This window comes from Sinocyclocheilus rhinocerous, unplaced genomic scaffold (genome assembly GCF_001515625.1).
Source record: "Sinocyclocheilus rhinocerous isolate Xijiao unplaced genomic scaffold, SAMN03320098_v1.1 scaffold1166, whole genome shotgun sequence".
In the NCBI taxonomy this organism is placed as follows: domain Eukaryota; kingdom Metazoa; phylum Chordata; class Actinopteri; order Cypriniformes; family Cyprinidae; genus Sinocyclocheilus; species Sinocyclocheilus rhinocerous.
This window is the reverse complement of record NW_015646356.1, coordinates 50,088-64,281: the sequence shown is the minus strand read 5'-3', so window position 1 is coordinate 64,281 and position 14,194 is coordinate 50,088. Positions and strand designations below refer to the sequence as shown.

The 14,194-nt window shown below is 38.3% G+C and overlaps 1 protein-coding gene across 2 annotated transcripts in view; it reads right to left on the bottom strand.

The window, feature by feature from the left end:
• Positions 1 to 14,194, bottom strand: part of LOC107707577 (FAS-associated factor 1-like) — a 72,962-nt gene that overhangs the window by 21,884 nt on the left and 36,884 nt on the right. For both annotated transcript variants that reach the window (XM_016511643.1, XM_016511644.1), the window contains exons 9-13: positions 11,110 to 11,205; positions 9,893 to 10,016; positions 9,734 to 9,797; positions 9,426 to 9,507; positions 2,025 to 2,179 (exon numbers count right to left, since the gene is read on the bottom strand). In XM_016511643.1, coding sequence (XP_016367129.1) covers positions 2,025 to 2,179; positions 9,426 to 9,507; positions 9,734 to 9,797; positions 9,893 to 10,016; positions 11,110 to 11,205 — 521 coding nt within the window. The remainder of the gene's footprint in view (positions 1 to 2,024; positions 2,180 to 9,425; positions 9,508 to 9,733; positions 9,798 to 9,892; positions 10,017 to 11,109; positions 11,206 to 14,194) is intronic.

Below are 14,194 nucleotides of genomic sequence, written 5' to 3'. Positions count from 1 at the left end.
AAGATTAATTTCTATCAGTGTGAACTGACCACCACACAGAATATGAAGAATATCATAAACTTTAGGAGTTAGTTTAAGGCCTCGTCCACACGGAGACGCGTTTAGCTGTATACGCATACATTTTGTATCGTATAGGTGTTTCGTCCAGACGAATCCGGCATTTAGGGAGAGTGAAACCGATCTTTTTTTAAACCGGGTCCCAGAGTGGATAAATCTGAAAACGCCGCCCCTGCGTTTTCGTGTGGACAGCGAATCCGTATATTTTCTGAAACGATGACGTCATCAGCCCACGTCTAGCCCCTAGTCAGACACCGCTACATCACGTAACGGCAACAAAAACATGAACAAACACTGAACGATTGTCTTTTTATTAACTAACATTAACACAGATTAATACATGTATTGTTCCATGTTCGTTTGTATACCGCAAGCAAGGTTTATGCGCATAGTCCAAGTCTTCTTCTCCCTTTTTTAGTGTATCTCTGTGGCAGAATTACAGTGCCACATACTGGTCTGGCATGTATACTACATCGTTTTGTGTCGGTTTCGTGGTTTTGTGTGGACGCAGATATTTCTTGAGACAAGGGGGAAAAAAAGATTGGATAGGGAAAGCTCTGGCTTCATGTGGACGTAGCCTAAATGGATTGAAGAAACGTTGTATCTGCTAGAATACACAGTCAAATTGTGACCTGCAGCTTTTTCTTACTTATACCAGTAACAAAGAGCACCTGTAGCACCTGTGGGTGCTAATTACATTCACTCTAATTACATTTGGGCTCTGGATTAATGCACAATTATGCTGAAAGTCTATGTGATCGTGTCAGAGATTAGCGATTCACAGGCTTCATTCACAGAGTTAGCTTTGAAAAACACTGCCAGTCACCATCCACAATCACCAATCAGTCAGGCCTGGCTCGGGAGCGTGAGAATGAGGTGTGTATGTGCGTATGAGTATGTCAGTGTATAAGGATGTGGGATTGTGTGTGTGTGTGTGTCTCTCTCTGTTCGCATTATGAATAGCCCCAGATGTTGTCCGCCTTTAATCTGTGGTAGAAAGGCTCAGCTGGGGCAAAAAGCAGAAGGGGAGGGAGAGGGGTATAGAGGCAAGGCTGGACTGAAGGAGCCCCTGCAGAAGCAGGTCACTAGCTGGTCTTTCTCTCCCCGTCCACTCCGGAGGGAGGCCTTTAGGGTGAAGCCTACTGGAAGGAAAAGTAGAGGCCTGCTCAGAAGCAAAGCCTGCTGGGACCAATGAAGAATCCATCTGCTGCCTGACCAGCTTCGCCCTTTTTCTCTCTCTGTTCGTTTCCTTTTCTGGCCTTACATTTTTATTTTGCATGCTCCGTTTCTACCTGAAGCAATCTGGGATCTTCGTACAGTTTACTCAACACCTCGAAAACAAAGCACATTTGAAACAGGGAAGAATGATTTATTTTTGCAATCTTAATACTGTTTTGGGCATAAGTTTCTATTACTGCCGAGGACCAAAAGTTGCATTTGACCAAAGAAAAAGCACAAAACCACCATAAATGCCATCTTGAAATGAAGCCATTGAGTACATCTTTGCACGGGTTGAATCAAAGTACATTTGAAACAGAGCAGAACAGATTGTTTTTGCAATCTTAATGCTATTTTAGGTGCATGTTTCTCTTGCTTCTGAGGGCCAAAAGTTGCATTTGCCCAGCGACAAAATGTAAAACCTCTGTAATTGGCATCCTGAAATGAAGACATTCTGAGGAGTGTGCTCTATGATGGCTGTGTGTCTAACTGACCCTTTAGCGGGGCAGATTAGTGCAGATTGCCCTACCGGGGCCTCAGTGAGCAAACACGACATCTTTTGTTAAAGCCCTCTATGAGGAGAGAGTCAGAAGAGGAGAGGGGGGAAGGGAGGAATGCCTCTCATTAAGAGATCATCCATTTTGAGTGTGAAAATGCTTCCGATCCCCACCGTTCTGGAGGGTTTGACTGCCATTGTGAGTGCATGCGATGAGAGAGATGAAAGGAAGGAACATGCTAAACAGTGTTACCTGGCTTTATTAGCTTCTTTAGTAACGTCCCAGGCCCATGTGATGAAGTTCTGGCTGAGATATGACACTATGGAGTCTGCGCACATCATCTGAGAGCAGAACACGTTACTGAGGACACTCTCGTCATTGTGGAGGTAGATGGCCAGCAGTTTTCTCTGAATGACAGAAGCACAGCATATACAAACAGTTATACGGATCATACGAATTGAGATTATGGATATGATTAAAATTCATCTTGATGCTTGTGGTTCCTTAACAATTCATTTCATATTGATGTTTTAGTGATTTGAAAAGAAAATTTGGAAAACAGAAAAGCAACTGCTGCCCACAAGAGTCTGTAGCCAAATGAAGAAATCATTTCAGAATAAATGAAAAAACAAATCAAATTAAATTTAAAAAAATAGTTCCAAATAGGTGCTAATGGCCACACGCTCTTGGGGATGGAAGTTATTCCATCCCCAACATCTAATCAGCAGAAAAAAAAACATGAAAATAAAATAATATAAAAATCTTGTTTTAAAACAGAAATACAATAAAACAGAAATATTACATTATTATATAATATAATATAAATTTATATAATATATAATTTATATAATATAAAAACATTTAAATATTTTAAAATGATATAGATATATTTGTGTTATAGATGTGTAGCTGGTGTAAGTGGTATTTATGTAAAACTACACTTGTGGTCAAAAATGTACATCTTGCAGAATTTGCAAAATGTTAATAATTTTATCAAAATAATATGGATGTATGTAAACTTTTGAGCAGCAACTGTATATTAGTTTTAGTTTTTTTTGACCACAACTATATAAAAATTGTATATACACGCACACACACGCACACACACACACACACTAAATAGTTCAATTCACATCGGGGGAAGAACGCACACTTGACAAAAAAAAATAATAATTTCCTAACCAAATATCTGCACTGAATAAAGAGAGACATTCACCCATTTACAAACTAATACCCACATAAGTTATTCCATTCCCACATCCAATTTTCAGGAAAAAAAAGCATGAAAACTGAAGCCTCAATGGCCAATTCACTACCTATGAAGCCAGAACCCATCTAATCCCGGCTCACTGATCCACCCTTATTTCATGATTCACCATCAGGCTTTCTGAGAGCTTTAAGGCCACTAATGCTTCAACTAGGGTCCACGAGTAGAAAAAGACAGCAAGTGCCCTCCCCGCAAACCCTGAGCAAAGCAAACATCCAAACCAAATCAAACTGATGCAGGCTAAATCAAACTTTCTCTGAAAAACAAAAACCAAACAAATCGCTTTATTTGTTTTGCATCAAATGCCAGTGCCCTCCTTCCATCATCGCAGGTTAGCACAGGAAGGCACCGCTGATGTCGACGCACCTCCAAATCCATAGATATTTACGTCGTCAGATGGACGGCACTCGCTCGCATAACCCAGCAACTAATTTTTTTAAAACGGACACCGCCACAAACATGAAAAGTTTCGCCAGACAAGGCAAGGGAATAAAACCCACCGAATTACAGAACAACTTTGAACGTTTCCTACAGCTCTGACCCCCGACGGTTCGTCGAATACAGCAGGAGGGATTTCTTAACAGTCCGACGGCGGAAAAACAGAAAGCAAAGCGGGGAGGAAAGTGAAGGAGGGTGTCAACGGAGGAGAGAAAGTTGGGCTCTACGGAGGCGTGTATGGAGGGAGCGCTGCTGTTTGCACAGTGATTGAAGCTCTCGAATGAGCCGCACGGCCCCTGGTGGGAGAGAGCTCAGGCCTCTTTCACGAGCCCAATTCAAGGCCCTGAAAAGATTAAACACTCACGCTGGGTAGACAAGCAAATGGGACCTGGAGAGAGGGCGAGATTTTACTCGTCAAAAACTAGAAGGGGGGTGGATGAAAACGAGACATGAACTTTTCCACTCCTCTCTTGTAGTCTGTCCTAAAAAATGAGGTGGGGAGAAGCTATTCTCGCTAATAACAGTCTTTGGTCAGCTCCCTCGTTTCACGCCCCTCCATTACCCACAGTCACTCCTCTCTACTTTCATCCCATTGTTTTCTCCTCCTTTCTTTTCCTCATTTATGTGGGGCTTTTCTTAGCCTGCAGAAATCAGTGCTCAGTCCAAATTACTGGGTCTGTTCTGGGGAAGAAACTGACCCAAAAGCTCTTTCTGTCACCTTGAGCTGTCCCCCCCACCTGCTCGGGACGAGAATCCTGAAATGGTGAGGAGGAAAGGGTAGAGACGCGAGAGGAACATGGGAGGAGAGGACAGAGAGGGAGGTGGGTAGAAGGAGAGAGAAAGCTGATCTGTCCTGTGAGTGGGACAGTACTAGCTTTCACACAGTTGTCTGAAAGTGAGGAATTCCCAGGCTAACTTTGGACATGTGAGTCAGTGTGGCAGCAGCACGACTACAAAGCATGTTTATCTGCTAAATGACGGCCTATTCACACCAAGCATCATGGCTGTTTGGCATTAAAAACATGAATGAAACAATGTACCACTTTGTAGTCCTTTAAACAAATCAGTCATTACTTATTCAGATACAAGTCATTAAAAAAAATATCATTCAGATATTGAAATATGGAGGATGATGAAAATTGAATGCAAAAAGACACATTTTTCAAATTTTGTGTTATTTAGTTGCATTAAACTTGATGTGAACAGGCCTTGCGATTGAATTTACCTTATCAAGGACATGCTAACCACCTTGAACGGAGCATTTGCTATAAGGTAAAAGTGTCTTCCAAATGTACAAATAACGGTTTGAAATGTAGTATTCCACCGTGCACTACCCAGGCAATGTTTCCAGCATTAATGTGACTATAAAAACTGAAGCAAAATGCTATGAAGCACAAATCAAAACTAAGCAAGACCCATTTAAACGTTTAAAGTCAGCATGAAATTAAAATTTTCTAAATTAAACTTATTGATCTTTTTGTGAATGATTCATCAAAGCATGTTTCATTTTTTGAGTTCGCAATTTTTGAATCAAAATGTTATAACTTGATCTTCCAGTTAAAAGACAGTCTTCGCCAGCCATTAAATCTTTTTATACAATCAATTGCAAGCTTGCATTTAGCTCTGCCTCCATTCAATCAACAACCAAAGAACAGAACCAAGTCACTCATCCTACATTTCTTCTTTTTTAATAATCTACTTCACTTGGATGTACATCACAATGCAGTCTGCTACTACTTCCATTACATTGTGATTTTATTAATGCGCTATCAATAGAGATTTTGAACCAATGAGATTTCACTATGGGTGGAGCTACCAGTGTAACACTGCAGAAACAGAATTAACATAACATCCTGCTAATGATATTAACATCACGTTATTTCTCATGATGTAAGAAACAGCTAATTTTTATCTAATGCTATTTACAGGGGCCGGCTGCATAAAAGGTTTAGACTAGTCTTATAAGTTAGTCATCTAATTTTTTTCTTTAAGTGTGGTCATATTTTTTTTAATTCAGTTAAATAAAAGCATTGATTAGTCTAAGTTGAATCCAAAAATAAGACTGATTACCCTTTGGTGAACTGCTAGTTGGTCAAACTCATACTTAAGGCACTGTCTTAACATAAGTTTATGCAACTGGCCCCAGCAGGACTCCAGGAGTCTGTTCACACTTCTACTGACTGAAAAAAATCTTGATTTTTTTCAAATTATCGCAAGACATTCTGTTGATGGCTCCACCTGCTTGACCGTGAGAGTAACGCTAGTTATACAGACGATCATCTTGTAAAAGTATTGTGAAAGGATGTTTTTAATTACAGGCAATGTGTATGTGCTGGAGGGGGGAGAGACGGTGAAAGTGATCATCCTCTTTTGCCTGTAGGAAAGCAAACAATGGGAAATGAGGAGTTCATATTACTGCTCTCTCTTGACCTGTAGCGGATTGCTTTAACAGATGGCACTTACAATACTATAAGAGATTCTCCAACAAAAACGGAACAATAATCTAGTAATAATAATAATCATGTTGCATAATTAGAGTTTAGCTTTAAGAGCTGCCTTGTGAAGCTCTAATACAACTCTTAAAGGGCCAGTCCACCCAGAAATGAAAATTCTGTCATTATTTAGTCACCCATGTCACTTTAAAACCCAAATGACTTTCTTTCTTCCAGAGGACAAAAAAGGATCATTTTTTAAAGAAATGTTTTTTCTTAAGTTTTGAAAAGGATGCAAAAGCACCATAAAAGTATCATAAAAGTGGTTCACACGACTCACGCACTATATTCCAAGTCCTCTTGATAGCTATGAAACAAACAGAATAATATGCAAGTAATTTTTATTTATTAAATTATAACAGCGATTATAATCTTCCTCTCCAGTGTGCTGTGAAACATTAGGATCATTTGCCTCACAAGAACGATTCGCTCATGAATCAGACATTGTTACTTCTCCTGTGGATGTGCATGACTGACATCAATAAATTATTTTGATCAGTGTACATAGACAAGATTTTTTCAATTTGATCAATTTTCATCAGTCCTCCTGTTAGAACAGCACTGTCAGTAACAAGTCTTTCGGGTGTCAGAAAACTCATCTCTCTGTATCTCTTTTCTCACGTACTGAAAAATCACTTCATCACGGAGGCTCCTCTATGAAACTCATACATGAAAAACCCATGAAGGGTGCGAAGGTAACAAGTCTTTCGGGTGTCAGAAAACTCATCTCTCTGTATCTCTTTTCTCACGTACTGAAAAATCACTTCATCACGGAGGCTCCTCTATGAAACTCATACATGAAAAACCCATGAAGGGCGCGAAGGAGCTATGAATTTTGATGGCCGTCTTTGTGCGGGTGGCAGAGGAGGGTTAGCGTGATTAGCTGGATGTTAAGGGGATTTGTGATGAGGCCTGTGTGCTGATGGGTGGCCTGACTCAAGAGTCTTCCTCTGATCCTCCGGAAGAACTCCAGGGCCTCTAGCATTTTCATTAAGGATGGATTGAGAGCATCTCCCACTCCAGAAACACTTCATCACATGTAGTGTTTTACTTAGTGATTAGCCTCTCAGGCCTATGAGAGAGGGGCACAAGTGCCCTCAGGAAAATCCATCCCACACATGCACACGTGCAAATGAAATGTACACAGCCGTGGCTAAACAACCTACACGTAACGAGAAGACCGGCTGACTGAAAGGTGGTGAGCACAGTGGCTCGAGCAATGGCCTGAGCAGTTTGAAATGGGTTTCTTGAATGCTTCCCTTTGAGAATCCTATTTTACTGGTCTTTGTTTTTGCAGTTCTATATGGTGATGTTGGTGTGCAGAAATTTCATCAGTGTTTCCCATTTAACTGCCTAGATTTTGGCGGCCTGCCAATCTAATCTGTCCTGCCACAGTTTTGTATTAAAAATGAAAATATTTTGTACACTTTTGATAATAAAATAACACATTTTGCACTATTGCTTTGACAAAGCATCTGTCAATGAAACCAAAATAAAAAGACGTTATTTAATTAAATATATAGTCTGTTGCACAGCACGTTTGAAAGAGAAGTGTGCACATGATCAGCTCGTGATCTGATGTTTTTACTTCACAGTGCATGTGCTGTGAGTTTAACATGCATTTGGGAATGCAACGGGCACCAGTTATGCATTACTTTCACATTTGCATAATTTCCAACATATTTGTGGTCATATGATTAAAGCATTTCACAAGATTTGTTAATAGACGTGTTGTAAACCTATGTTCACTGAAACGGCAATTTCCCACCAAAATAAGAGCCTACAAGTGAAGATATTAAGACAAAATAAAAAATAAATACATTTTATGAAATTCAAATGAAATGTATTGTTCATTTACATTTATTTTAAAGTACAGTTTTATTACAATAGTAATATATTACTGTCTTATGGATAATAATAATAATAATAATAATAACAACAAAAGTATTATTATTATATTCTAATTGTTTGGCTTCCACTTTAACGTCAATGTAAATCAATGCAAGGTTTTTTATTCTGTTTAATTTGGACACTAAAAATGAGTTGGAGCTCTTAATTTTAATCTCTCAAAGTGCACCAGATTGAGGCACTTAACTTCAAAATGAACAAAAATGTTCATCTGGGGGTGGCTTCCCCTAGGTCCATCTCCCATATTCTCACAATTCTCACAATCAAACACGTTACGTCATAATTAACTAATACCACAATGTAGTGTTTATCGTAAAATACGCTAAAAATATTTTCGGTAACACTTTAGAATAGGGAACACTTATTAACTATTAACTACGACTTTTCCCTCAATAAATTCCTAATTTGCTGCTTATTAATAGTTAGTAAGGTAGTTGTTAAGTTTAGGTATTGGGTAGGATTAGGGATGCAGAATAAGGCATTAATATGTGCTTAATTACTACTAATAAATGGCTAATATTCTAGTAATATGCATGCTAATAAGCAACTAGTTAAGAGACCTTAAAATAAAGTGTTACCATATTTTCATAAGTCATTTGGGACTTTGCTGTACCGGAACAACATTCCAGTTCACGCTGATCCATTTTTAGAATTTTCTATTCATCTTTCATCATTTTTACTCAAAAGTACTTTTTAATGACGCATACCTTAATACTTAAATATGTCCTGTTAAATTCTTCCTAAAGATAAATCCTCTGGCTGAAGCCCAAAAGGAGAACAACTGCGAATGGCACACTAGAGAAGCGCACATGGATAAAAGAGTGAAAATGTATGACCCGTGAAGAAAAACACTGACTGTCTGCAAGAGAGGAACACAGAAGGTCATCTCTTCTTCTTACATTAGTTTGTTTTTACTGACACACTGAACTGTCTCCTCGGGGGAGAGCGGCGGCCATATTGCGCCTGTGCTGAGGAGAGGAGGAGATCAGCTGGGCTGCAGGCAGAAAGCCATTCCAGCCCGCTCAAAAACCCCCTGAACATCTTGCTGCATCCTCCCAGTCTAATAAGACCGTAATCCACACAAGCTGTCAGTTGATACAAGCCTCCTTATGAGGACACAGCGGGAAAACCAGCTCAAAGCTGTTCTAAATAAAGCTTCAGCTGTTCAAATGGGAAACGGAAATTTGATGGGGATTTATCATGATGGGGGGGCAGTTCTGCCAATCAAACGCTTAGCGTTGTTTATATACCTGAGCATATGACTTTCAAAAGAAATGTTAGAGACGTGACCTGGTAGTGCATATGCTTATATGTGGGCAACGTAGGTTTCTGGAATCTAGCTCTGGTCATTTCCTGATCCCACCACCCACTGTTTTCCCAATCATTTCCAGTACCACCTCTGACTGTCACCATTAATGATATTAAAATAAAATAAAAGAAATCACTTATAATAAAAAAGTAAATTATTTCATTAAAAAATACATTTAAATAAAATCATGATATAAATTACACATTTATTAATTGGTAAATTATGGAGTTTATACTCACATCTCTGGCTTTGCCGTAGAAGGCCTCTTGAGATGCTGCTTCCAAGGAGCCGATGTAGAACACAGGATGGCAATCGCCATATCTACAAAACATACATGCACAAACTGAGCAAATATCACACACAAATAAGCAAATACCAAATATCAGAGCAGCTATTTTCAAACATTAAAAACATCTTATTAAAAACCAGCAGTGCTGAAAAAAATGTGCACAAGACACCGCATACTGAGCTACAAAGAAATGCAGTTTATGTTTGGTTTTCTTGAGTGAAATTGGATTAGAAATGTTACTTTGTCCAGGGATCTCACCTTCTAGAAAATTCAGCAGTAAAGTGCAGTAAGGCATCACCCTCATTTTCACTGTTCTCTGGCACTGAGGGAAGATGAAGGAATATATCAATACAGATAATCCAGTAAACACCATTCCTTCATGGTCAACCCCAGATGAAATGACACAGTATAACTTACTCATCGGAGACTTTCGACAACTCGAGCTTCCCATGCCAAAGATTTCAGATTCATCTACACCAAACTCAGGTGCATCCTCGAAATCCTCTCCCTCACTGTCACTGACCATGTGAACATCTGTGCACTGTAACACAGACACGAAGGCAATTTCTTAAAAAAAAAACAATTAATGTGACAAAACTAGAGATGCACAATTTATCTGTGATCACACCAATGGGGATCTAATCCAAAACTTAGGAACTTGAACATTTCTAAAATAAATAAGTCCATACATAAAAAACGAATCTCTCTCTCACTCTAAACTGCTTCAGTGTCAACTGTGGCATGAATGACTAAATTTGCCAATCCCTAGATTAGGCTAATACACACAAAAAATAACCAATTATAAACAAATTTTTTTAATAAATAAACTGAATATTAATAATAATTCAACCATAAAAGTCCTCTTAAAGATTTGTTTCTATGAGAGGTTCTAAAAATACAATAAATCTTTTCTACTGTATATCAAAATCTAATTTTCTACTGTATATCAAAATACCTAATTTCACTGAAAGGTATTTGTGTTTATAATCGGGGGGGAAAAACTAAAGCAAAAAACAAACAAAAGATTTATAATCCTGGCAATAACAACAGAAATAGCTATTAGAGTCAGCCAAAAATGCCTATATTAGTGACCGCCCAATTACAACTCCATATAAAAGTATAATAGTTAATAAAATAGCTCCTATTTTAATTCTACATTGGGGACCAAACCTAATATGAACGGTGCAGAGAATGTAATAGTTGCCAATCTGTTGAAAGGTTGCCATCAGACTTGAAACACAGGGGCAAGTCTGGCTGCAGTGCTACGCCTGGCAACTCAGCAGCAATCCCTGTGCCCACTACAAATTATTTCATCAATTCAGAGCAGGACTGCATTTCTATTCCAACAACGAGTTTCTCATTAAAGATAAAAATGGCAATCATTTATCCATTTTGGCTGAGCGGAGCAGTCTAATTAAAAATCCCACAAAACATTAGAATTGCCAAAACTGGCATCACATGCTGGCTTTCCATATGTTGAAAAATTAAAAAACAAAAACAGCAGAAATTAAATATATAAATGTAAAAATTATGAGAGAAACATAACTTCTTCATGGTTCTCATCTACAGGTAAACGACAGCAGCTTTGACACCGTTTGTGCATTGTAGTGGTGTTGATGTGTATTCTGCTTTACCTCGTCTGTCTGGTCCACCGTGAGCGCAGGGGAAGATCTTCTGCACACAGTCAGGTGGTGGCAGGGGTAACTGATTCCACTGGAGGCCAGAGTCATCTGTGCGATCAAAAAATTGATTTATTAGACATTTTAGCATTGTTTTCTCAACCTTTTTGTTGTGTGTAAAATGAAACACCTCTTTTTGTTAAGGGAAAAGACCATAGAGTCATCACAGCTAACGTTTACGAAGTTATCATTTTGAGTTTGGAACATCATAAGGAGCCAGCAATGATAGAATTATTGGGTGAACTATTCCTTTAAGATAGCATTTCCCAGTAAAGTTTGCAGAGACCATCGGTATTCATCTACACAGGGTTTCTCTGGCTCATGATAGAGGTACTGTCTGTTTGGCACTCTAAAGAGCATCACATGCAGCATACGGTGAGCTGCTGGTGAAGGCCTGAGTACCTCATTAACTCTCAGGCTAGAGTGGAAATGTCAGCAGCACTCCACACTACAGGGACTCATTACAGACCAGCCCCATACACACATACACACACACACACACACTCATAACTCCCACAGAGGTCTATTCTCTCGACTCTTACCTGACATTACCAATTACACACTATAATCGCAGTCTGTTTTTACATATTCATTTTCAATACCTAAATGACCACAGCGGTCTATACTTTATACCAACAGTAATGATAAACATTTTTCAGCTCTTAGCCTGTCTTAAACCTGTCTAAAGTAGCAAGACAGACACATCAGAAGAAACTAAAACACAAGGAGACAAGGAGAAAATGGATACCTGACTGCAGGGGGCTCTTGTGCTCTTTTACTTTCATGTGTTCTAGAGAGATTTTTGGTTCAATTCAAGCTATATTTATACCAGTTTATCACCTACTTAATAAGTTATTGGTTCTTCAATTTTAGATCTACTGATAAATTGCATCATTAGGTGGAACTCAAAACAAATTGCACGTCACGTCTTGGTATTGATTAACAGACATAACAGATAAAGTGTAAAGAAGCTTTGGTTTAAGCACCATAATATCCCATAATGCAACTCCGAGAGGATTTCAGAGTGTCAAGTACTTCAACAGGGCGCTAACTCCCCCAAAACACACAAACACACAAGACACTCTCTCTTTCTTTGTGATGGCCCACACAGAGAAAAGAATCACAGTGTTTCTCTTCTACAAGGACTAATTAAAGATAGACTGTCTATACAGAGAGACAATGTACAGTACTGTTGGGTGACACAAACAAAAGCACTGTCCAAACATCAGACGTGTTCTTTTTGCAGGAGGATCAGAGTGTTGGAGGCCAGAGAAAATGTAGAAATCATCGGGAAGAGAGGGTAAACTGTGCCACTACTGAAGGTGCCTGCACAGTCATAATTAAGTTTTCCATAACTCTTTATCTGACCTAAAATATTGTAATATTAAAGACTTCTATATGTAAATGACCTTAGTTATGCAAACCTCCACATACCAGGTAGGATCTCTGGGTTGATAAAGTTGTCTAATCCTGAATAGATGTTGATGTCCAAATGGTTAGTTTGGAATATTAAAGGATATTTCACCCAAAAATGAAATTTCTGTCATCATTTACTCAAGCTCATGTTGTTTTAAACCTATGACATTTTCATAGTCTCTGAATTCAAAACAACCCTGATCTCGAATGACTTTTTATTAGACCAAAAAAAAACATCTATACAAAATAAAGTAAGTCATAAAGGTTTTTAATTACATTAAATAAGCATGAATTTTCATGTTTAGGTGAATTATCCCTTTAATGTGCTCAAAAATTTTTTTCAGTTTAGTTCTCATAAATAGTCAGGAATGTAAATATTACACTAAATCTACATAGTAAATAAACGTTATCTAACAAGGTAAATCCTGTTTTCCATGACTTAACACGTGAAGCAGGGTAGAATTAGGGGACTTAAAGTCACAGGTAAGTGGTGAAACTTCCATGTTCTGACCCCAATGCCTAACGGTATGAGTGTGTCTGAGTGCTTAAGTGTGTGCGTGTTCAGAGCCGCAGGCTACAGGGGAGAGGTCACCCCCTCATCTTTCCACACCTCCCTCTCCACCTCCAAACAAAGAACAAAATCCTCCTCTTTTGGACCCCTTTCATTAACACTTGCATTAAAGCCCCTAGCACTGAGCACCATGCAAAAGAGGAATTCCATTTATTTTTCTCTGTTCTCATCTTAGAGGACTTCTCCATCTACTATCAACTAAACTTATTTCTTTGGCCAACTTTTACTTCTCCTCTTGGTTGTTTTCATCTATTTGTTGTCATTCTCCATCGCTCAGGCTGTGAAGGAGATAATTACTGCTGACAGCTGCTCTAGTCGTCCGAAAGCCCCAAGCTGCACCTTGTGTCTGCCTTCTTTGATAGATGAGGACAAGAGAGCTAGAGAGCGCGGAAAAAGCGAGAGAGTGTGGAGACCAGAAAAGAAAAGAAAAATAAGAAGCCCCACCCTAAACACCTGTTGGACCCTTTCAGGTTGGGGTTTGAAGAGGTGTCAGTCTTGATTAAGATCTAGGGTCAAATACAGTGTTTAAAATGCCCAGTGAACCTTTCAGAACTAAGCCCTTCGAGAAAAAAAAAGTGTGAATAGGCTAGGCGATGTTTTGTTTTCACCTGTTTAAGGTGTAATCTGTAACTGCTACGATTTTCCGGATGCCGGATGGCAGACAACAGCAAATGCATCTTACAATAATAAAATGTTATAATTCTGTAGTGCAAAACTCAGTGTCAAAATAGTGATACTTTAACACAAAATATTATTTGAAATACTTCATCTAAAAAAATTGTAACTGACATGTCCAAACTTTAATAAAAAATAAAAAACAAATCAAAGCTGGTGATGATAAATTTATATGCATTAGGTTTACATTTAATTATTTATTTATTATTTTGTATTTACTTACATAAATGTGTGTGCATATACGTACATACATACACTTTTATATATATATATATATATATATATATAATAACTTTAAAATAATAAAAATAATAATTACAAAATTAATTAAAAACATTAAAAAAATGAATGTTTATCTACAGTTTTCTAAATTAAAAT